Below are 24,512 nucleotides of genomic sequence, written 5' to 3' on the forward strand. Positions count from 1 at the left end.
ACGGCCAATCCCACAGAATCCCCACAGTGCAGAAGGAGGCCATTCGGCCCATCGAGTCTGCACAATCCCACCCAAGCCCTACCCCCGTAATCCCACATATTTATCCCGCTAGTCCCTCCGACCTACGCACCCCAGGACACTAAGGGGCAATTTAGCATGGTCAATCAACCTGACCCGCACATCTTTGGAGTGTGGGGGGAAACCGGAGCACCCGGAGGAAACCCACGCAGACACGGGGAGAACGTGCAAACTCCGCACAAAGTGTGACCCGAGGCCGGAATTGAACCCGGGTCCCTGATGCTGTGAGGCAGCGGTGCTAACCGGTGTGCACTGTGCTGCCTCAAACTGAATTCCAACCTTCTGGTACACTAGGATTTTTTTTTGCAATGAGTTGCCTTTCCTCATTGTGACATTTTTTAAAAATATGTGCAGAAAAATCAATGGGGGGGGGGGGGGGGGGGGCTGGTGGTGGACTGATCAGATGCCATCCCAGCCCCACCTCAAAGAGCTAGACTCCACCTCCCTGCAGCCCTGATGCATTGCTGTGATGGGGAAAGCTAAAGGCTTCGGAGGTGGGGACAGGTGGCGAGAGATGCTGGCGAGGGGGCAGCCTACTAGATAGAGCTTCCGTCCTCTGACAAGCACAACCGTGCGAGACTTCAAGCCAACCTTAGACACAAGCAGGAGATCCAGCTGACCCCAGGAGCGAAGGAATCTGCACTGCCCTTGCAAACTGAACTCGGCAGAGACAGTGGGAGAGCGGTTGTAACACAGGTACCCAGAGCAGCATGTTCTGTTGGAGCCGGGCAATATTGTATTGAATGTTAAACGGCGGCATTTGAACAAGTCGTGTACAATTTTCCAGATCAAATTCGATCAATTAAATCCCTCGTCATATCACTCGTCTGAAAACCGTGTTTACATTTCCTTTTAATGTGTAATAATAATTCATCGAGATGGGATGCTTTTGCATATTTTCTTTGGGAGGGGGGCTGATTTGGCCAAAGAATATCGATGAGGGTTGCGAAAATAAATGAAGTTTCTTTTCTGCACAATATATCCTGGTGTTTTTATCTCCTGTCGTTTTTCTCAGTGTCTTGTGTCTTTCTGTCTTGTTTCTCTGTGTCTTGTGTCTCTCTCGCTCTGTCTTGTTTCGCTGCCCCCGCCACCACCACCCCCCCCCCCCCCCGTTTTATTTTCACCTAAAATGCGTCAAACTCCCGCAATCAGAGGATCAGGCTGAACTGTGAGATAGCCTTCACCCACCCCAGCAAGCAAAAGGGAAAAAAACTGCTTATTTTTGCAGTTAAGGGTCGGGGGGGGTTGGATGTTGGGGGTGGGGTTGGATGTTGGGGGTGGGTTGGTGCCCGGTGGTTACATGAAATTAACACTTGAGTTAATTTCCTGAAATTATCTTTCTGAAAATTATAGGGAGTTAATTTCCTGAAATTAAGTTATCTTTCTGAAATTAACAGTGAACTAATTTCCCCAAATTATAACACTCCTGAAATTGAATTATTTTCCAGAAATTAACAAGTTATTTTCTAGAAATTAACAAAAGTTATTTTCCAGAAATTAACACGAGTTATTTTCCAGAAATTAACAAATTATTTTCCAGAAATTAACACGAGTTATTTTCCAGAAATTAACAAGTTATTTTCCAGAAATTAACATGAGTTATTTTCCAGGACTTAACATGAGTTATTTTCCAGAAATTAACACGAGTTATTTTCCAGGAATTAACACGAGTTATTTTCCAGAAATTAACACGAGTTATTTTCCGGGAATTAACACGAGTTATTTTCCAGAAATTAACATGAGTTATTTTCCAGGAATTAACATGAGTTATTTTCCAGAAATTAACCACGAGTTATTTTCCGGGAATTAACACGAGTTATTTTCCAGAAATTAACATGAGTTATTTTCCAGGAATGAACATGAGTTATTTTCCAGAAATTAACCACGAGTTATTTTCCAGAAATTAACAAGAGTTATTTTCCAGAAATTAACAAGAGTTATTTCCCAGAAATTAACAGTGAGTTAATTTCCTCAAATTAAAGTTCCTCATTGGGGAGAGTCGGGGGTGGGGGGGTGCGGGGGAAGATTGTGAGAGTGGGTTCCAGGAAGGAGCCAATCCTCTCGGGGTTAATCTGGTTTCAAATGAGTCACTGTTAAAATACAGAGGATCAATTTTGAGATTTACCAGGGTCAGCGGGGGCTGGAAGAGGAACCGAATTTTGGGGTGGGTCTGAGATGCCCTTTGAATAAAATTGGGAAGGATGGATTGCAAGGAACATTCTAGCAATTGAGTCAGAATCTTCCCCCAGACAAATTGAATAGTTCTCCCAAATTAAAATGCACTTGGGCGCTTTTTGCTTTTCAATTAATTATATTTTTCTTAGGCTTGTAGAAAAAATTGTCTTCAGAAATCCTCGGTTAATTTTCTTTTTTTAAAAAAATAAATTTCAGGTTTGTTTGGTAAAATTGTCATCCGCGAGGAAGCGGGAGAATATTGTCTAGAATTGTCTCTCACTTTTGAATTGGAAACTTAAGAGACAACACCGTGGATGTTTGAGAAAGGCGGATAGATAGTGGGGATCACTTGAATCTCTGATTGCAAATCGGGGACAAACTAGGGCCAAACCCCCGAATTATGGAATGATTTAGATGAGACTTTGGACTCCTGGCCCCAGTGCTCTCCAATTCCGTTTAGTCTCGGATACTGAAGCCAGGTTCAAAGTCTAATCTCCAGTTGTTAAACTAGGATCCGTGTGACTGCTGCAGTGTGATAAATGTGTGTTTCCTACTGATTGATCTTGTAGCTAACAGTGTGAAGCCAAAACAAGCGGCGGGGAAGCAAAGTAGTTTGGATTTAATTCTTCAATGAAGAAGGGTGGGACATTTAACTTATTTTCTCTGCATAGCTGCCAGTTAACCTCTTGCACAAGCTTATGTTTATATTCCAGACTTTAAACCTTGATAAGTTGTTCTTTTTTGTTTTATACTGAGAGAATGTTTTACCTACTTTCTTAAACTGTGAAATGACTGTGTGTAAAAGGACATGCAAAGGGCATATTGGTGTGAAATTGTTTAGCTCTGATTTCAAGAGCTTGAACCCACTTATTTTAACATTAAAGAGTGGATCTTATACATTAGTTTGCCTGGGTAATAGTGTCACAAGTCCAGGCTCATAAAGGGTCACTTTTCACCTAAGATATTCAGCATCGATTGCCAGATGTGCTTTTCAGGGAATTGAGCATTAGACATTGGTAACCTCATTAAGCAGCCTGTCTGAATGTGCAGTCTCATAGATGGAGAATAGAGCAGGTAGGGGAAGGGGTGAACTCTCTCCCTCACACTCACACTCTCTCCGTCTCGCACTCTCTCGGTCTCACACACACTGTCTCACACATACTTTCTCTGTCCCACACACTCTGTCCCACACACTCTCTCTGTCTCACACACACTCTCTCTCTCTCTGTCTCACACACTTTCTCTCTCTCTGTCTCACACACTCTCTCTCTCTGTCTCACATTCTCTCTCTGTCTCACACACTCTCTCTGTCTCACACACACACTCTCTCTCTGTCTCACACATACTTTGTCTCACACACACTCTCTCTCTGTCTCACACATACTTTCTCTGTCTCACACACACACTCTCCCTGTCTCACACACACTCTCTCTCTGTCTCACACACACTCTCTGTCTCACACATACTTTCTCTGTCTCATACACACTCTCTCTGTCTCACGCACTCTGTCTCACACACACACTCTCTCTGTCTCACACACACACTCTCTCTGTCTCACACACTCTCTCTCTGTCTCACGCACTCTCTGTCTCACGCACACTCTCTCACACACACTCTCTGTCTCACACACTCTGTCTCACACACACACTCTCTCTGTCTCACACACTCTGTCTCTGTCTCATGCACTCACTCTCTGTCTCACACACAGTCTCACACATATTTTCTCTGTCTCATACACACTCTCTCTCTGTCTCACACTCACTCCATCTCACACTCACTCTCTGTCTCACACACATGCACTCTCTCTCTCGCTCTCTCTCACTCGCTCTCTCTCACTCGCGCTCTCTCTCTCTTTCTCACTCTCTCACACACATGCACTCTCTCATAGAATCCCTACAGTGCAGAAGGAGGTCATTCAGCCCATCAAGCCTACACCAACGAAAATCCCTCCCAAGAACTATCCCCTAGTCCCATAAATTTACCCTGCTAATCCCCCTGATACTCAGGGCAATTTAGCATAGCCAATCCACCTAACTTGCACATCTTTGGACTGTGGGAGGAAACCGGAGCACCCGGAGGGAATGCACGCAGACACGGGGAGAATGTGCAAACTCCACACAGTCACCCAAGGCCGGAATTGAAACTGGGTCTCTGGCGCTGTGAGGCAGCAGTGCTAACCACTGCTCTCACACACTCCCTCTCACATGCTCCCTCTCACATACTCCCTCTCACATACTCCCCCTCACACACTCCCTCTCACACATTCCCTCTCAGTCACTCCCTCTCACACACTCCCTCTCACACACTCCCTCTCACACACTCCCTTTCACACACTCCCTCTCACATACTCCCTCTCACATACTCCCTCTCACACACTCCCTCTCACATACTCCCTCTCACATACTCCCTCTCACACACTCCCTCTCACACTCTCCCTCTCACACACTCCCCCTCACACACTCCCTCTCACACACTCCCTCTCACACACTCCCTCTCACACTCTCCCTCTCACACACTCCCCCTCACACTCTCCCTCTCACACTCTCCCTCACACTCTCCCTCACACTCTCTCTCACACTCTCTCTTTCACAATCTCTCACACACTCTCTCTCTCACTCTCCCTCACACACACTCTCTCACACACTCTCCCTCACACACACTCTCTCTCACACTCTCTCACTCAGTCTCACTCACTCACTCACTCTCACTCACTCAGTCTCACTCACGCTCACACTCACTCACTCTCACTCTCTCACTCTCACTCACGCTCATTCGCTCACTCTCTCACTCTCTCTCACTCACTCTCTCTCTCACTTTATCTCTCTCTCTCATTCTCTCTCACTCATTCTCATTCACTCATTTCTCACACTCTCTCTCGCACTCACTCTCTCGCACTCCTCACACTCACTCATTCTCTCTCATTCACTCACTCTCTCTCGCACTCACTCTCTCGCACTCTCTCAGACTCTCTCAGACTCACTCTCTCACACTCACACTCTCACTCACACTCTCACTTACTCTCATTCGCTCACTCTCTCTGTCTCTCTATCTCTCTCCCTCTCTCACTCATTCTCTCTCACTCACTCTCATTTGCTCACTCTCTCGCACTCACTCTCTCGCACTCACTCTCTCGCACTCTCTCACACTCTCTCGCACTCTCTCGCACTCTCTCGCACTCACTCTCTCACACTCGCTCTCTCGCATTCTCTCTCTCGCACTCACTGTCTCGCACTCACTCTCTCGCACTCGCTCTCTCGCACTCACTCTCTTGCACTCTCTCTCGCACTCGCTCTCTCGCACTCACTCCCTCGCACTCACTCTCTCGCACTCACTCTCTTGCACTCACTCTTTCTCACTCACTCTCACTCACTCAGCAATTTTTTCACACAGAGGGTGGTGAGTGTCTGGAACAAACTGCCAGAGGTAGTAGTAGAGGTGGGTACAATTTTGTCTTTTAAAAAGCATTTAGATAGTTAGGTGGATAAGATGGGTATAGAGGGATATGGGCCAAATGTGGGCAATTGGGATTAGTTTAGGGATTTTTTAAAAAAGGGCGGTATGGACAAGTTGGGCCGAAGGGCCTGTTTCCATGCTGTAACCCCTATGACTCTGTGACTCTATCTGGGCTCTTGCATAAACCCAAGTTTCATCGCTCCACCATTTTTCCATGCTGTAAACCTTTATGACTCTATGACTCTAATCACAAGGCGTTGGTTTACAGATGCAGCAGGTAATTAAGAAGGCAAATGGAATTTCGTCCTTCATTGCTAGAGGGATAAAGTTGAAAAACAGCGAGATTATGTTGCAGCTGTATAAGATGCTGGTGAGGCCACACCTGGAGTACTGTGTACAGTTTTGATCTCCTTACTTGAGAAAGGATATAGTGGCACTGGAGGGAGTGCAGAGGAGATTCATTAGGTTGATTCCGGAGTTGAGAGGGTTGGCTTATGAGGAGAGACTGAGTAGATTGAGGTTATATTCATTGGAATTCAGAAGAATGAGGGGAGATCTGATAGAAACATATAAGATTATGAAGGGAATAGATAATCTAGAAACAGGGAAGTTGTTTCCACTGGTGGGTGAAAGTCGAACTAGGGGGCATGGCCTCAAAATAAGGGGAAGCAGATTTAGGACTGAGTTGAGGAGGAACTTCTTCACACAAAGGGTTATGAATCTGTGGAATTCCCTGCCCAGTGAAGCAGTTGAGGCTACTTCATTGAATGTTTTTAAGACAAGGATAGATAGATTTTTGAACAGCAAAGGAATTAAGGGTTATGGTGAGCGGGCAGGTAAGTGGAGCTGAGTCCACGCAAAGATCAACCATGATCTTATTGAATGGCGGAGCAGGCTCGAAGGGCCAGATGGCCTACTCCTGCTCCTAGTTCTTACGTTCTTATGTTCTAATCCATGGGGTCGCTCACATTTTGAAAATGCCACCACGCCACATTGCTATCCAATGAGTCCCTCTCCCCCTGTCTCTCCCTGTGGAGCTGCAAACGTTTTCCTGTTCCTGTATTTATCCAATTCCCTTAGTATGTTGCAGCACCCTCTCAGACAGTACATTTCAGATCATCACCACTCACCCCATGAAAAAATCAAAATTCTCATCTTTGCCCACAACACCCTCCCACCCTGGATCTTTTGCGAATTAACTCCAGAAAATCTGGTTAATAAGAAGTTAAAGTTTCATCATTAGTGTCACAAGTAGGCTTACATTAACACTGCAATGAAGTTACTGTGAAAATCCCCTAATTGCCACACTCCGGCGCCTGTTCGGGTACCATAGAATCATAGAACCATAGAAAATTACAGCTCAGAAACAGGCCTTTTGGCCCTTCTTGTCTGTGCCGAACTATTTTTTGCCTCGTCCCACTGACCTGCACTTGGACCATATCCCTCCACACCCCTCTCATCCATGAACCCGTCCAAGTTTTTCTTAAATGTTAAAAGTGACCCCGCATTTACCACTTTATCCGGCAGCTCATTCCACACTCCCACCACTCTCTGCGAGAAGAAGCCCCCCCTAATATTCCCTTTAAACTTTTCTCCTTTCACCCTTAACCCATGCCCTCTGGTTTTTTTCTCCCCTAGCCTCAGCGGAAAAAGCCTGCTTGCATTCACTCTATCTATACCCATCAAAATCTTATACACCTCTATCAAATCTCCCCTCAATCTTCTACGCTCCAGGGAATAAAGTCCCAACCTATTCAATCTCTCTCTGTAACTCAGCTTCTCAAGTCCCGGCAACATCCTTGTGAACCTTCTCTGCACTCTTTCAATCTTATTTACATCCTTCCTGTAACTAGGTGACCAAAACTGTACGCAATACTCCAAATTCGGCCTCACCAATGCCTTATATAACCTTACCATAACACTACAACTTTTATACTCGATACTCCGATTTGTAAAGGCCAATGTACCAAAGGCACTCTTTACGACCCTATCCACCTGTGACGTCACTTTTAGGGAATTCTGTACCTGTATTCCCAGATCCCTCTGTTCAACTGCACTCTTCAGAGTCCTACCATTTACCCTGTACGTTCTACTTTGATTTGTCCTTCCAAAGTGCAATATCTCACACTTGTCTGCGTTAAATTCCATTTGCCATTTTTCAGCCCATTTTTCTAGTTGGTCCAAATCCCTCTGCAAGCTTTGAAAACCTTCCTCACTGTCCACTACACCTCCAATCTTTGTATCAGCAGCAAACTTGCTGATCCAATTGACCACATTATCATCCAGATCATTGATATAGATGACAAACAACAATGGACCCAACACCGATCCCTGCGGCACACTACTAGTCACAGGCCTCCACTCAGAGAAGCAATCCTCCACAACCACTCTCTGGCTTCTTCCATTGAGCCAGTGTCTTATCCAATTTACTACCTCCCCATGTATACCTAGCGACTGAACCATCCTAACTAACCTCCCATGAGGGACCTTGTCAAAGGCCTTGCTGAAATCCAGGTAGACAACATCCACCGCCTTCCCTTCATCCACTTTCCTGGTAACCTCCTCGAAAAACTCTAATAGATGGGTCAAACATGACCTAGCACGTACACTGAGGGAGAATTTAGCACGGCCAATGCACCCTAACCAGCACGTCTTTCGGACTGTGGGAGGAACCGGAGCACCCGGGACGAAACCCACACAGACACGGGGAGAACGTGCAGACTCCACACAGTGACCCAAGCTGGGAATTGAACCTGGGTCCCTGGTCCTGTGAGGCAGCAGTGCTAACCACTGTGCCACCGTGCTGCCCCCACTTACTGCAATGCACTGACTGTCTGTGTATCACAACTTGGGATGTTGAAGGTGTTCTGGAGATGGTGAAGCTTTCTGTGAGGCGTGGAAGCAGTAAGGACGCAGTTAGAGGATTAACCAGGTAGCTATCCATCTTCCAGACAAGCTGAAGCATTTAGCCTGATTCCCCCACACACAACTCACCTCTGGAAGGCGCTGCCCCCATCAGGCTAGGGAGATAGGAAAGGGGGGGGCCACATTATGTAAACAGCCTCACAGCGCCGGGGACCCGGGTTCGATTCCCAGCTTGGGTCACTCTCTGTGCGGAGTCTGCATGTTCTACCCGGGTCTGCGTGGGTTTCCTCCCACAGTCCGAAAGACGTGCTGGTTAGGGTGCAGTGGCCATGCTAAATTCTCCCTCAGCGTACCCGAACAGGCGCCGGAGTGTGGCGACTAGGGGATTTTCATTGCAGTGTTAATGTCACACTAATAAAATAAACTTTATGAAATTAATGTTGGATTGTCAGTCGACACGATATAAAACAGACTCTGTCTGTAATAAAGTGGACAAAATAGAGAGGAGGGGGCGGGAAGCTGTCGAAACTGTAACACGGAACAACGTACACTGTGTTAGGCGTGTCACACTACATGGGGAGTGCCACGCTATGATTTGCCATGTGATATAATGTCCTATGGGCCTTTAGAATGTCAGTACTGTGTTGCAGCAATAGATGCTGCCGGGATGTGATGGGGCATTGATTTCTGTGGAGCTGAGTGTAAACACTGGCATGTACAAGTAACAAAATGCACTGGCCTGGCATTGTTCAACTTTGTCTTGGCCGGGCTCAGTTAACAGCACTCTCGCCTCTGATTTGATTGGATTTGATTTATTATTGTCACATGTATTAGTATACAGTGAAAAGTACTGTTTCTTGCGCGCTGTACAGGCAAAGCATACCGTTCATAGAGAAGGAAAGAAGAGAGTGCAGAATGTGGTGTTACAGTCATAGCTAGGGTGCAGGGAAAGATCAACTTAATGCAAGGTAGGTCCATTCAAAAGTCTGACAGCAGCAGGGAAGAAGCTGTGCTTGAGTCGGTCGGTGCGTGACCTCAGACTTTTGTATCTTTTTCCCGACGGAAGAAGGTGGAAGAGAGAATGCCCGGGGATGTGTGGGGTCCTTAATTATGATTTAAGTTGATTTGATTTATTATTGTCACAAGTGTTAGCATACAGTGAAAAGTATTGTTTCTTGTGCGCTATACAGACAGAGCATACTGTTCGTTCATAGAGAAGGAAAGGAGAGAGTGCAGAATGTAGTGTTACAGTCAAAGCTAGGGTGTAAAGAAAGGTCAACTTAGTGCGAGGTAGGTCCATTCAAAAGTCTGATGGCAGCAGGGAAGAAGCTGTTTTTTTAAATTTGATTTGATTTATTATTGTCACATGTATTGGGATACAGTGAAAAGTATTGTTTCTTGCGCGCTATACAGACAAAATATACCATTCATAGAGAAGGAAACGAGAGAGTGCAGAATGTAGTGTTACAGTCATAGTTAGGGTGTAAAGAAAGATCAACTTAATGCGAGGTAGGTCCATTCAAAAGCCTGACAGCAGCAGGGAAGAAGCTGTTCTTGAGTCGGTTGGTACGTGAACTCAGACTTTTGTATCTTTTTCCCAACGGAAGAAGGTGGAAGAGAGAATGTCCGGGGTGCGTGGGGTCCTTGATTATGCTGGCTGCTTTTCCGAGGCAGCAGGAAGTCAATGGATGGGAGGCTGGTTTGTGTGAAGGATTGGGCTACATTTATGACGCTTTGTAATTTCTTGCGGTCTTGGCCAGAGCAGGAGCCATACCAAGCTGTGATACAACCAGAAAGAATGCTTTCTATGGTGCATCTGTGAAAGTTGGTGAGAATCGTAGCTGACATGGCAAATTTCCTTAGTCTTCTGAGGAAGTAGAGGCGTTGGTGGGCTTTCTTAACTATAGTGTCGGCACGAGGGGGACCGGACAGGTTATTGGTGATCTGGACACCTAAAAACTTGAAGTTCTCGACCCTTTCTACTTCGTCCTCATTGATGTAGACAGGGGCATGCCCTCCACTGCACTGAGTCAGAAGGTTGTGGGTTCAAGTCCAGCTCCAGGGACCTGAGCATTTTACCAGGAATGCAGTACATAGAACATAGCACATTACAGCGCAGTACAGGCCCTTCGGCCCTCGATGTTGCGCCGACCAGTGGTACCAATCTAAAGCCCCTCTAATCTACACTATTCCAATATCATCCATATGTTTACCCAATAACCATTTAAATGCCCTTAATGTTGACGAGTCCACTACTGCTGCAGGCAGGGCATTCCACGCCCTTACTACTCTCTGAGTAAAGAACCTACCTCTAACATCTGTCCTGTATCTCTCACCCCTCAATTTAAAGCTATGTCCCCTCGTGTTAGCCATCACCATCCGAGGAAAAAGGCTCTCACTATCCACCCAATCTAATCCTCTGATCATCTTGTATGCCTCGCGGAGTGCTGCACCGTTTGGGGAGCTGCCTTTCAGGTGTTCTGTTAAACGGTGGTCCTATCAGTCTTCTCAAATGGGTTTCCTCCGGGCGTTCCGGTTTCCTCCCACAGTCCGAAAGACGTGCTGGTTAGGGTGGATTGGCCGTGCTAAATTCTCCCTCAGTGTACCCGAACAGGCGCCGGAGTGTGGCGACTAGGGGATTTTACCAGTAACTTCATTGCAGTGTTAATGTAAGCCGACTTGTGACTAATAAGCAAACTTATCCCTCAATCAACATCACTGAAACATGGTTGTTTTGTGGGTGCTTGCTGTGCACAAATTGGCTGTATTGTTTCCGACATCAATGGCTACAACTCAAAAAGTGCTTTCCTGGCTTTGGGACGTCCTGAGATTGTGACCAGCTCAGGAGAAAGGCAATCTCGTGTTCTCCTCATCGTGCACAGAGCACTCAATTCGCCAATTTTAAAAAATAACTTCGGCATCCTATCAGGAGGTAGGTATTCCTCCGGGTTGTTCATCACAATGGCACGGTAGCACAGTGGTTAGCACTGCTGCCTCACAGCTCCAGGGACCTGGGTTCGATTCCCGGCTTGGGTCACTGTCTGTGTGGAGTTTGCACATTCTCCTCGTGTCTGCGTGGGTTTCCTCCGGGTGCTCCGGTTTCCTCCCACAGTCCAAAGATGTGCAGGTTAGGTTGATTGGCCATGCTAAAAATTGCCCCTTAGTGTCCTGAGATGCGTAGGTTAGAGGGATTAGTGGGTAAATATATAGGGATATGGGGGTAGGGCCTGGATGGGTTTGTGGTCGGTGCAGACTCGATGGGCCGAATGGCCTCTTTCTGTGCTGTAGGGTTTCTATGATCACAGGCAGAAATCAGGTCAGCGTAGAAGATTTTGCGGGGAGGGGACAGGGTAAGACTCAGCCTTGTAATCTCGGCATTTAACTGGTGGGATTCTGTAAGTGTGACTGAGGCTGTTAGCGCACACAGGGAAACCTCTCTCCCTTGGTTCAATATCTTTGTTTGGCTCCTGCGTGGCAATGCTGAAATAACATTGTTTTGTAGCGATACTCACAGATTAATTTTATTACAGAAATATCAATCCTTAAGCATTAAATTGGATAGCAGAACCTGCATGCATTTCGCTCCGTGCATGAGTTCCCTTTAAGAAGTTGTTGTTCTGCAGACAGACACAGCAATATCAGCATTACAATGAAGAGGCAGTTAGTCTACTTTTCCTGCGGTGTTGCTCGGAGCAGGGAATGTTGATGGGATCATAGGGAGAGTTGCTGCATATCACGAAATGATGACAAATCTCTGCCCCAGCACGGTGGCACAGTGGTTAGCACTGCTGCCTCACAGCGTCAGGGACCCAGGTTCGATTCCCAGCCTTGGGTCATTGTCTGTGCCAAGTTTTTGGTCAAAGACGTGCTGTTTAGGTGCATTGGCCGTGCTAAATTCTCCCTCAGTGATTAGCGCTGCTGCCTCACAGTGCCAGGGAGCTGGGTTCAATTTCCGGCTTGGGTCACTGTCTGTGCGGAGTCTGCACCTTCTCCCCCAGTGTCTGCGTGGGTTTCCTCCGGGCGCTCCGGTTTCCTCCCACAGTCTGAAAGACGTGCTGATTAGATGCATTGGCCATGCTAGATTCTCCCTCAGTGTACCCGAACAGGTGCCAGAGTGTGGCGATTAGAAACATAGGAGCACAAGGAGGCCATTCGGCCCTTCGAGCCTGCTCCGCCATTCATTACGATCATGGCTGTTCTTCCAACTCAATTGCCTAATCCTGTTCGGGGATTTTCACAGTAACTTCATTGCAGTGTTAACGTAAGCCTACTTGTGGCACTAATAAATCAACCTTAGGGCGGGATTTTAGGGCCTCGCTCATCCCGAAACCGTAAAATCCCACCCAAGGTCAACGGACCTTCCCATTGTCCGTCCCTCGCCCACTCAGATTCCAGTGGCAGACGGAGCGGTAAAATCTCCGGCCGCAAACTTAAACCAACTGGATAGCGAGCTGGGATCGCGCTGTTCCATCAGAAGGGGGCAAGGCTCCCTCACTTACTGTCTCAAACTAGGGGTCATTTTCAAAAGAATCACCAGGAGGAAATTCAGGAGAATCATCGTTACCCAGACAGTGGTTCGATTGTGGAACTCGCCACCACTCGCGATTGGTCTTCAGGGAGAAGTTAGGTAAGGCTATGAGGGAGAAAGGATGAGATGAAGAGGGAAGAAGTGCATGTGGCGCACAAACTGATTGGGTTGAATGGCTGTTAATTCTGTGGGCGGGATTTTCCGGTGTTGCCAACCGTGGGACCGGAAATACCCGCCCGAGGTCAACGGACCTTTCAATGATCCGTTAACTTGTCCATCCCACCCCGATAGTTGGCGTGGAGGGCGGGATCAGAAAATGAACCCCTGTGTTAAAGATCCTGTCTTGACATGGGGGAATGTAGAAAGGATGTTTCCTCTTCTCGGAGTATCTGGAACTAGCGGCTGCTGTTAAAAAATAAGGGGGTCGCCCATCTGAGGCAGAGACGAGGGGACATTTCTTTCTCTAAGGCTCGTGAATCTTTGGAACGCTCAAAAGGCAGTGGACGCAGAATCTTTGAATATTTTTAAGACCAAGATAGATAGGTTTGTGATTGGCAAGGGGGGGTGAAAGGTTATCAGCGGTAGGCAGCAACAGAGTCAAAGGGCAGAATTTAACCGGCACCTCTGCCCGAGATTCGCATGATCCCACCCGAGGCCAAAGGAGGAGGCCATTCTCCGAGCCTCACCCGCCCCCAGAATCAGGGTGGACATGCCGGTAAAATTCCAGCCACAGAGGTTTACAGCATGGAAACAGGCCCTTCGGCCCAATTTGACCACGCTGTCCTTTTATTTTACCAATAAGCTAGTCCCAATTGCCCGCGTTTGGCCCATAGCCCTCTATACTGGAGGGATACTGGAAAGGGAGGGGCCCATGATCGGTCTGGGTGGCAGGGAGTGGTGGGGGGATAAGGGGGTCAGTTTAGGTTTGTTAGAGAATATAAGGAAGTGTTAGGTTTGTTAGAGAATATAAGGAAGTGTTAGGTTTGTTAGAGAATATAAGGAAGTGTTAGGTTTGTTAGAGAATATAAAGACTGACAAATCCCCAGGGCCTGATGGAATCTATCCAAGGCTGCTCAGGGAGACGAGAGGTGAAATCGTTGGGCCTCTGACGCAAATCTTTGTCTCGTCACTGGACACAGGTGAGGTCCCAGAGGATTGGAGGATAGCCAATGTGGTCCCGTTATTTAAGAAGGGTAGGAAGGATAACCCGGGTAATTATAGGCCAGTGAGCTTGACGTCCGTGGTGGGGAAGTTGTTGGAGAAGATTCTTAGAGATAGGATGTATGCGCATTTAGAAAGGAATAAACTCATTAACGATAGTCAGCATGGTTTTGTGGGAGGGAGGTCATGCCTCACTAACCTGGTGGTGTTTTTTGAAGAAGTGACCAAAATGGTTGACGAAGGAAGGGCCGTGGATGTTGTCTATATGGATTTTAGTAAAGCGTTTGACAAAGTCCCTCATGGTAGGCTAGTGAAAAAGGTTGGATCTCATGGGATAAAGGGGGAGGTGGCTAGATGGGTGGAGAACTGGCTTGGTCATAGAAGACAGAGGGTGGTAGTGGAAGGGTCTTTTTCCGGCTGGAGGCCTGTGACTAGTGGTGTGCCGCAGGGCTCTGTATTGGGACCTCTGCTGTTTGTGATTTATATAAATGATCTGGAAGAAGGAGTAACTGGGGTGATCAGTAAGTTTGCGGACGACACAAAACTGGCAGGACTTGCAGATAGTGAGGAACATTGTCAGAGGCTACAGAAGGATATAGATAGGCTGGAAATTTGGGCAAGGAAATGGCAGATGGAGTTCAATCCTGATAAATGCGAAGTGATGCATTTTGGTGGGAATAATGTAGGGAGGAGCTACACGATAAATGGAAGAACCATAAAGGGTGTAGAGACGCAGAGGGACCTGGGTGTGCAAGTCCACAGATCTTTGAAGGTGACGTCACAGGTGGAGAAGGTGGTGAAGAAGGCATATGGCATGCTTGCCTTTATAGGACGGGGCATAGAGTATAAGAGTTGGGGTCTGATGTTGCAGATGTATAGAACGTTGGTTCGGCCGCATTTGGAATACTGCGTCCAGTTCTGGTCGCCACACTACCACAAGGACGTGGAGGCTTTGGAGAGAGTACAGAGGAGGTTTACCAGGATGTTGCCTGGTATGGAGGGGCTTGGTTATGAGGAGAGATTGGGGAAACTGGGGTTGTTCTCCTTGGAAAGACGGAGGATGAGGGGAGACTTAATAGAGGTGTATAAAATTATGAAAGGCATAGATAGGGTGAACGGTGGGAAGCTTTTCCCCGGGTCGGTGGTGACGTTCACGAGGGGTCATAGGTTCAAGGTGAAGGGGGGGAGGTTTAACACAGATATCAGAAGGACATATTTTACACAGAGGGTCGTGGGGGCCTGGAATGTGTTGCCGGGCAAGGTGGTGGAGGCGGATACACTGGGAACGTTTAAGACTTATCTAGACAGCTATATGAACGGAGTGGGAATGGAGGGATACAAAAGAGTGGTCTAGTTTGGACCAGGGAGCGGCGCGGGCTAATTGTTCCTTGTTTCTCGTTTCAAGGCTTCATTCTATGATCATCTTGCTGGTGCCAGTACAGAGCGAGACTGCGGATAGTTGGGAACCTGTCTCGGGGGCAGGGAATTCATATGGTGTTCGTGGAAGTGGAAATGACTAGGGTTGGGAAGCATTTTCCGATCAGGGCCAGTGTGATCTCCTGGACTCGTTTCGATCGCCTCAGGGGGTCGGAGAGGAATTTCCCAGATTTCTTTTCCCCATATTGGCCCTGGGGTTTTCACTCTGGGTTTTCGCCTCTCCCTGGAGATCACATGGTCTGGAATGGGGGGGTGGGGGTGAGTTAATAGGTTGTGATGAACAAAGCATCGTAGCTGTGAGGGACAGCTCGGTGGATAGGATATTGGTATGTAGATAGGCTGGAAAATTGGGCGGGGATCCTGGATTCAGGATTCAATCCTGGACCGGGGAGCGGCGCAGGCTTGGAGGGCCGAAGGGCCTGTTCCTGTGCTGTATTGTTCTTTGTTCTTTGTTCTTTGTATACCCATCTTACCCACGTAACTGTCTAAATGCTTTTTAAAAGATAAAATTGTACCCGTCTCTGGCAGCTCGTTCCAGACACTCACCACCCTCTGTGAAAATATTTCCCCTTCTGAGGTTTATATTAGATCAGCCATGATCTTCTTGAATGGCGGAGCAGGCTCGAGGGGCCGAGTGGCCTACTTCTGCTCCTGATTTGTACATTCATAAGAAAGCTATAAGAGGCCCCCAGCTTAACGAAGTGGATACACACTCTGTCTTCCCCATCATTTTAGTTTAGTTTTAATTCAGTCATTTAAGGGACAGTGTCAAGAAGCACTTTATATAAGGGACAAAGGGATAAGGGGTAAACCTTTTAGGACTGAGGTGAGGAGAAACTTCTTCACCCAAAGAGTGATGAATGTGTGGAATTCACTACCACAGAATGTAGTTGAGGCCAAAACGTTGTGTGATTTCAAGAAGAAATTAGATATAGCTCTTGGGGCTAAAGGGATCAAGGGATATGGGGGGAAGGGGGTATCAGGATATTGAATTGGATGATCAGCCATGATCAGAATGAATGGTGCAGCAGGCTCGAAGGGCCCAATGGCCTCTCCTGCTTCTAGTTTCCATGTTTCTATATACGAGGGGTCTTGGAAATCTGACACTCTCTCCCCCAAAGACGTCTTGAGACTGGGAGGGTCAATGGAAAGTTTCAAACCTATAGATCGATAGAATTTTTGTTAGGCAAAGGGGTGTGGAACCAAGGAGGGCAATGGGGTCAAGATTCACACTAAGTGAGTCGCCAAACTAGTTAGAAGAGCTGAATGGCCTACCGCTGGATCTGTGTTCCTTATTGTGTCTTTTCAATAACAAAGAACAAAGAACAAAGAACAGTACAGCACAGGAACGGGCCCTTCGGCCCTCCAAGCACGTGCCACTCCCTGGTCCAAACTAGACCATTCTTTTGTATCCCTCCATTCCCACTCCATTCATATGGCTATCTAGATAAGTCTTAAACGTTCCCAGTGTGTCCACCTCCATCACCTTGCCCGGCAGCGCATTCCAGGCCCCCCCCACCCTCTGTGTAAAATATGTCCTTCTGATATCTGTGTTAAACCTCCCCCCCTTCACCTTGAACCTATGACCCCTCGTGAACGTCACCACCGACCTGGGGAAAAGCTTCCCACCGTTCACCCTATCTATGCCTTTCATAATTTTATACACCTCTATTAAGTCTCCCCTCATCCTCCGTCTTTCCAGGGATAACCTAATATTTTATCTTTCCAAATCATTTCCCCCTTGGTTTTGTAGTTACTTTGTCTATTTAGGAAGTTGAAACTGGATATTTTAGCATAGTGTTATGTCAGAATGCAGAAGCTTGGACAAAGGCTTTGAAACCATGGGTCCAATTTTACCATCAAGTTGTGCCCGTTTTCAGAAACATGGTAAAGTCGGGCGTGAGGAGAGTAGCGCAATTCGCGGGGGGGGGGGGAGGGGGAAGGGGGGTTCGCTGCCACTCTGCCTGAGATCGTTGGGGGGGGGGGTCCGCTGCCACTCTTCCTGCGATCAGTGAGGGAGAAGGGGGGTCCGCTGCCACTCTGCCTGAGATCAGAGGAGGGTAAGGGGAGTCCGCCGCCACTCTGCCTGTGATCAATGGGGAGGAGGGAAGGGGGATTCGCTGCCATTCTGCCTGTGATCAATGGGGAGGAGGGAAGGGGGGTTCGCTGCCATTCTGCCTGAGATCAGTGGAGGGGAATGGGGGTTTGTTGCCACTCTGCCTGAGATCAGAGCGGGGGGAAGGGGGGGTCTGCTGCCACTCTGCCTGAGATCAGAGGGGGGTAGGGGGGGTCCGCTGCCACTCTGCCTGAGATCAGAGGGGGGTAGGGGGGGTCCACTGCCACTCTGCCTGAGATCAGTGGGGGGGGGAAGGGAAAGGGAGGGGCCCATGATCGGTCTGGGTGGCAAGGAGTGGTGGGGGGATAAGGGGGTCAGTTATGTTGTGGGGGTGGGGCAATGTCTGTGGGGGCCAGGGGGAGGCATTACCCGGCCCGGGAGGGATGTGGCAGGGGAGCAGTATTCTATCATTTTTTTTTCTGCGCATGCGCAGTTGCAGGTGCCGATCGGAGCTGCAGGATTTTGGGCACATTAAGCCCCGCCCACAGGCTTGTGTGGCGCGATTCGGAATCACTGATATTTTTTCCGGCAGCGTGCGTATCTGAGAACGGATCTAAAAGTCGGATCTGAAACACTCCCAGTTTCAAGTCCGCCCAGCACTTAGAATCAAAACGGTAAAATAGGGCCCCTGGAGTTCAAATCCCACCACAGCAGCTGGGGAAATTCAATGCAAATTTGGAATATAAAGTTAGTCTCAGTAACAGTGACCATGAAACTACCAAATTGTCTTAAAAACCCAAGATGTCCTTACCCGGTCTGGCCTACATGTGACGCCAGACACGAGTCAATGTGACTGACGCTTATCAGTCCCCTGAAATGGCCTAGCAAGCTACTCAAGAAGGTTTCCCACCACCACCTTCTCAAGGGCAATTAGTGATGGACAATAAATGCTGGTATTAAAATCCATATTCTGTGAATGGTTTTCTTTTTTAGGAAGGCCCTTTAGACAACCTGAAGCTGAAGCTTGGAAATGGATAGGTGTAATCAAGTCGACCTTTGGTCCTCTTAGCTAAAAGCAGACAAGTGCGGTTACAGTTGGCATCTGGGTCCCAACATGACCTGGATGAGTCAGTCACTCCATAATGCCACAACAAGGACTTGCAATTACCTAAAACATCCCAAAATACCACACATAAGTGTTACGAAACCAAGTTGCATAGAGATGTTTGACCAAGCTTTTGGTCACCTGTTCTAAGAGATAGGAGCATCTTAAAAATGTGTTGAGAGGTGTAGGGAAGGAATCCCAGGATGTGGGGCCTATGTCACTGAAGCCACAGGGCAGGATTTTCTGGCCCTTCTCGCTGGTGGAATCTTCCAGTTCCACTGAAGGTTCCCCAGTAGCATGGCTGGCGGGCAATGCAAATGCCCATTGACTTCGGCGGGACTGGAAGACCCTGTTGGCGGCCAATGGTGAACCGCCTCTACCACTGGGATTTCCCGGCCTTGGTTTTCAGTGGGGGAGCAAAACCAATCCTGATTTTCAAGAGGCCAGAATTGAAGAAACGCAGAGATCTCTGAGGCTTGAAGAGCTGGAGGGGTGTATAATGATATGGGCTGGAGTTTTCCGGCCGTTCGCGCCCCGTTCACTGCAGCGGGACCAGAGAATCCCACTGGTGTAAATGGTTGGAAAATTCCAGCCATGGATTGGGGGGGTTGCAATGCCATGGAGGGATTTGAGAACAAGTTTTAAAACTGGGGCCAACTTAGGCCAGTGAATGTGAGGGTGACTGATGAACGGGACTTAGTGTGAGTTATGATAGGGTGGCAGTGTTTTGGTTAAGGGGAGGTGATGGCCCAGTGGTATTATCGCTAGACCATTAATCCAGAAACTCAGCTAATGTTCTGGGGACCCAGGTTCGAATCCCACCACGGCAGATGGTGGAATTTGAATTCAATAAAAAATATCTGGAATTAAGAATCTACTGATGACCATGTAACGATTGTCGGGAAAACCCATCTGGTTCATTAATGTCCTTTAGGGAAGGAAATCTGCCGTCCTTACCTGGTCTGGTCTACATGTGACTCCAGATACACAGCAATGTGGTTGACTCTCAACTGCCCGCAGAAATGGCCGAACGAGCCACTCAGTTCAAGGGCGACTAGGGATGGGCAATAAATGCTGGCCCAGCCAGCGATGCCCATGTCCCATGAATGAATTTTTAAAAAAAGAATGGGAGGGGGGAGAGAATTAGAATTGTGACAAAGTTATGGACGAGAGTTTCAGCAGCAACTGGTGTGGGGCTGGAGAGGAGTGTTATTAAAGGTTAAGTCCGTTATCCTTGGGTACTGAAGATGAACCTAAACCGCTCAAGTTTCAGTCTTGTGAGTAATGACGTCATTGAACCTCTCAATTGGATTATTGTCTTATAATTTGCTGGGAAGTACTCATTATCTTCTAAACAACAGCATCCTTTGTTAACACGCAGCACCAGGATTTCAGAGTGTGCCTGCACCAGAGTTAGTCGTGCCTTCGAAAGTTTCTCAAACTCGCAATCCTCCTCTCTGAATGTTTAAACCCAAACTCGTTGACCATACTTAAAAAATAACATTGGATCCATCAAGGTTAGAAAAGAAGCTTTTCACTAAATGAGTTGTGGTGAGTTTTGTAATTACCCAGGGATGAGATTTAGTATTGGGGAAACCGGAGCACTTGGCATGTTAGACATTGCGTCAGCAACGATTACGCCCGTGTCAGATACAGAATCAAGCTCTCTCCATTCTGCCGTGACTTCAAAAGATCTTCACACACACGGTGCCAAAGGTGTGCAGGTTAGGTGGATTGGCCATGCTAAATTGCCCCTTAGTGTCCAAAGATGTGTAGATTAGGTAAATTGGCCATGCTAAATTGCCCCTTAGTGTCCAAAGATGTGTAGATTAGGTAAATTGGCCATGCTAAATTGCCCCTTAGTGTCCAAAGATGTGCAGGTTAGGTACATTGGCCATGCTAAATTTGGCCCTTAATGTCCAAAGATGTGTAGGTTAGGTGGATTGGCCATGCTAAATTGCTATCTTAGTGTCCAAAGATGTGCAGGTTAGGTAAATTGGCCATGCTAAATTGGCCCTTAGTGTCCAAAGATTTGTAGGTTAGGTGGATTGGCCATGCTAAATTAGCCCTTAATGTCCAAAGATGTGCAGGTTCGGTAAATTGGCCAATGCTAAATTGGCCCTTAGTGTCCAAAGATGTGCAGCTTCGGTGGATTGACCATGCTAAATTGCCCCTTAGTCTTTTTTATTCACTCGTGGGACATAGATGTCGCTGGCCAGGCCAGCATTTATTGCCCATCCTTAGTTGCCCTTGAGAGGTGATGGTGAGCTGCCTTCTTGAATCGCTGCAGTCTACGTGCTGCATCCTCTCCTGCACTTCAATGATCTGCTCCATTTGCCATTAAGCTTTTGGTGAATGGTGGGCATTCATTGTGCTGTGGCCTTGGAACTGGACTGAGACAGGCTGACCTCATTTCACAAGGGAGGGCGTCCACAGAGGAGCCCAGACTGGACCTGCAACTCGTCATGTCTCTCTTCGGCACTCACCCAATGTCTCAAAAATGAAAAGCCAGTGTCTAACCCTGAAGTGCCTTTTAAATAAGTGAGGTGACATACCTGACAGTGACAGCAGTTCCCGAAAGAGAGTTTAATTATGAATAGTACCACAAACGCTTTTGTGAATAACAAATGACATCTTTTATAAGCTATATTCACCATTTAGTTGAAGTTTATTTATTAGTGTCACAAGTAGGCTTACATTAACACTGCAATGAAGTTACTGTGAAAATCCCCTAGTCGCCACACTCCTGCACCTGTTCGGGTAACACTGAGGGAGAATTTAGCATGGCCAATGCGCCCTAACCAGCACGTCTTTCGGACTGTGGCAGGAAACCGGAGCACCCGGAGGAAACCCATGCAGACACGGGGAGAATGTGCAGACTCCACACAGGCAGTGACCCAAGTCGGGAATTGAACCCGGGTCCCTGGTGCTGTGAGGCAGCAGTGCTAACCACTGTGCCGCCATACTTTGTTTAACTAAATATGTCACTCTTGGATGATTTTGCTTTGCTCCAATAGAGCCTTTAACCGCTAGTAAAAAAAAAGGCCAAAGTTTTTAGTGCTCCAAGTGTCCACGTTTTGAAAAATCAGTTCATTAAGTATTTATTCATAGAATAGAATCTTGACGGAGGCCATTCAACCCATCGAGTCTGCACCAACTCTCCAACAGACCATCCTACCCAGGCCCACTTCACACCCAATTCCCATAATCCACCTAACCTGCACATTTTTGGACACTAAGGGGCAATTTAGCATGGCCAATCCACCTAACCTACGCATCTTTGGATACTAAGGGGCAATTTAGCATGGCCAATCCACCTAACCTACACATCCTTGGATACTAAGGGGCAATTTAGCATGGCCAATCCACCTAACCTGCACATTTTTGGACACTAAGGGGCAATTTAGCATGGCCAATCCACCTAACCTGCACATCTTTGGACACTAAGGGGCAATTTAGCATGGCCAATCCACCTAACCTGCACACCCAATTCCCATAATCCACCTAACCTGCACATCTTTGGACACTAAGGGGCAATTTAGCATGACCAATCCACCTAACCTACACGTCTTTGGACTATGGGAGGAAACCGGAGCATTTCGTACGTGAAACTTTAGCTCTTCTGAAGGCTAATGGGGCAGGGATGTAGGTAGCAGGGAAAATGCGCAGAAGCTTTGGACCAGTTCAAAAAATAAGGGAGGTGTGTGCTTAGATCATAATTCTTGCCTCTGAGTCAGAAGGTCAAACCCCACTCCAAAGGTTTAAGCACAAAATCTAGGCTGACACTCCAATCAGGGAGTGCTGCACTGTTGGAGATGCTGTCTTTTGGATGAGATAATAAACTGTGGCCCCAAACTTGCATGTCATGTACATGTATATGGCAGTATTCTCTAAAGAAGAGAACGTTGTTCTCCCTAGTGTCCAGGCTCATAGTTACCCCTTCATTAAGATCACTAAAAACTGATTATCTGGCCATTATCACATTGCTGCTTGTGGAATCTTGCTGTGCGTAAGGGGGGTGCTGATATTACAATGGTGGCTACACTTCAAACGAGCTCCATTAACGTCCCGAAACTGTGAAGAACGCCAATCTTTCTTCTTGCCCAATGACCCTGTCCCAGAGATCAAACACTTGAAATTAAAAGAAATTTGAAAAATAGTGTTCCGGCTCCTCAGAACAAAGCCGTAGTTAATGAAGCCACATAACTAATCCGTCACACGGTGCGTGATGCATCGTCATCTGCAGGGAACAAACTTCCTGCTGTTCTATAATCTGTAGGATTTGGAACACTCGCTCATTTCTGCTCCAATGGGAAGAATCAGAACCCAAGGATCAAACCCACTTGACTTCTGGGGAGCAACCCTCCACAGTACCCCATTTACCTTCCCGCATAGTGACGCTCCAGTGGCTGGCGTGCAATTTAATTTTTAAGACGTTTCTAATTTCCCTCCTCTTTCTCTTTCAGGGTCCACACAAGGTGCCAAAATGCTGCTGGTTGCTGTCCTTTTGTTGTGTGGGACTGTTCGACGCCTGGAGGCAACATGTCCAGCAACTGGGAGCCACAAAGCTGTCCCAAGCCCCGAGCCGGAGCTCCACGACTGTCCATTATATTTGAAGAGTAAGTGTTTGCATGCTACATACTGAACGCAAACAGACCATTTGGATCAACTGGTCCATGTCAGTGTTCATGTGCCACAGGAGGCTTTGCCCACCTATCCAGGTGCTTGGTGGCTGGCGCAGACACAATGGGCCGAAGGGCCTCTTTTTGTGCTGTAAAACTCTGACTCTATCTTCATTAAGACCCATCAGCAAAACCTTCTATTTCTCTCTGCCTCCTCCCTCCATTATTTTCTCTTTTAATGCATCCATGCGTTTGCCCTCACCACTCTCTGTGGTACCAAGCGCCACATTCTCACCACTCTCTGTGGTACCAAGCGCCACATTCTCACCACTCTCTGTGGTACCAAGCGCCACATTCTCACCACTCTCTGTGGTACCAAGCGCCACATTCTCACCACTCTCTGTGGTACCAAGCGCCACATTCTCACCACTCTCTGTGGTACCAAGCGCCACATTCTCACCACTCTCTGTGGTACCAAGCGCCACATTCTCACCACTCTCTGGATAAAGACATTTTTCCTGAAAAAAAGCAAAAAAACTGCGGATGCTGGATTCTGAAACAAAAACAGAAAAATGCTGGAAAATCTCAGCAGGTCTGACAGCATCTGTGGAGAGAGAATAGAGCCAATGTTTCGAGTCTATAGGAATAGGCCCTATCCCTGTAACCCCACATATTTACCCTCCTAATCCCCCTGACACTAGGGTCAATTTAGCATAGCCAGTCAACCTAATCTGCACATCTTAGGTCTGTGGGGGGAAACCGGAGCACCCGGAGGACACCCACATAGACACGGTGAGAAAGTGCAAACTCTGCACAGACAATGACCCGAGGTCGGAATCGAACCCGGGTCTCTGGCGCTGTGAGGCAGCAGTGATAACCACTGCGCCACCGTGCCACCCCATCTAAGGTCCGAAGCTAGGTGCATTTTCCAGCAGAAAATATTCAATTGTCTTGTGAAGTGTTCACCATCAACTAAGTGAGAAGTCTCACAACACCAGGTTGAAGTCCAACAGGTTTATTTGGAATCACGAG

General features: G+C 47.5%; 1 protein-coding gene across 1 annotated transcript in view; it reads left to right on the top strand.

Moving 5' to 3' along the window:
* Nucleotides 1-525: 525 nt before the first annotated feature.
* The window catches only part of rtbdn (retbindin), a 74,643-nt gene continuing 50,656 nt past the window's right edge, over nt 526-24,512 (top strand). The window contains exons 1-2 of the mRNA XM_078235083.1: nt 526-774; nt 23,325-23,477. Of these exons, the coding sequence (XP_078091209.1) occupies nt 23,345-23,477 (133 nt within the window). The 5' untranslated portion in view covers nt 526-774; nt 23,325-23,344. The remainder of the gene's footprint in view (nt 775-23,324; nt 23,478-24,512) is intronic.

This window comes from Mustelus asterias, chromosome 19 (genome assembly GCF_964213995.1).
Source record: "Mustelus asterias chromosome 19, sMusAst1.hap1.1, whole genome shotgun sequence".
Taxonomy (NCBI): domain Eukaryota; kingdom Metazoa; phylum Chordata; class Chondrichthyes; order Carcharhiniformes; family Triakidae; genus Mustelus; species Mustelus asterias.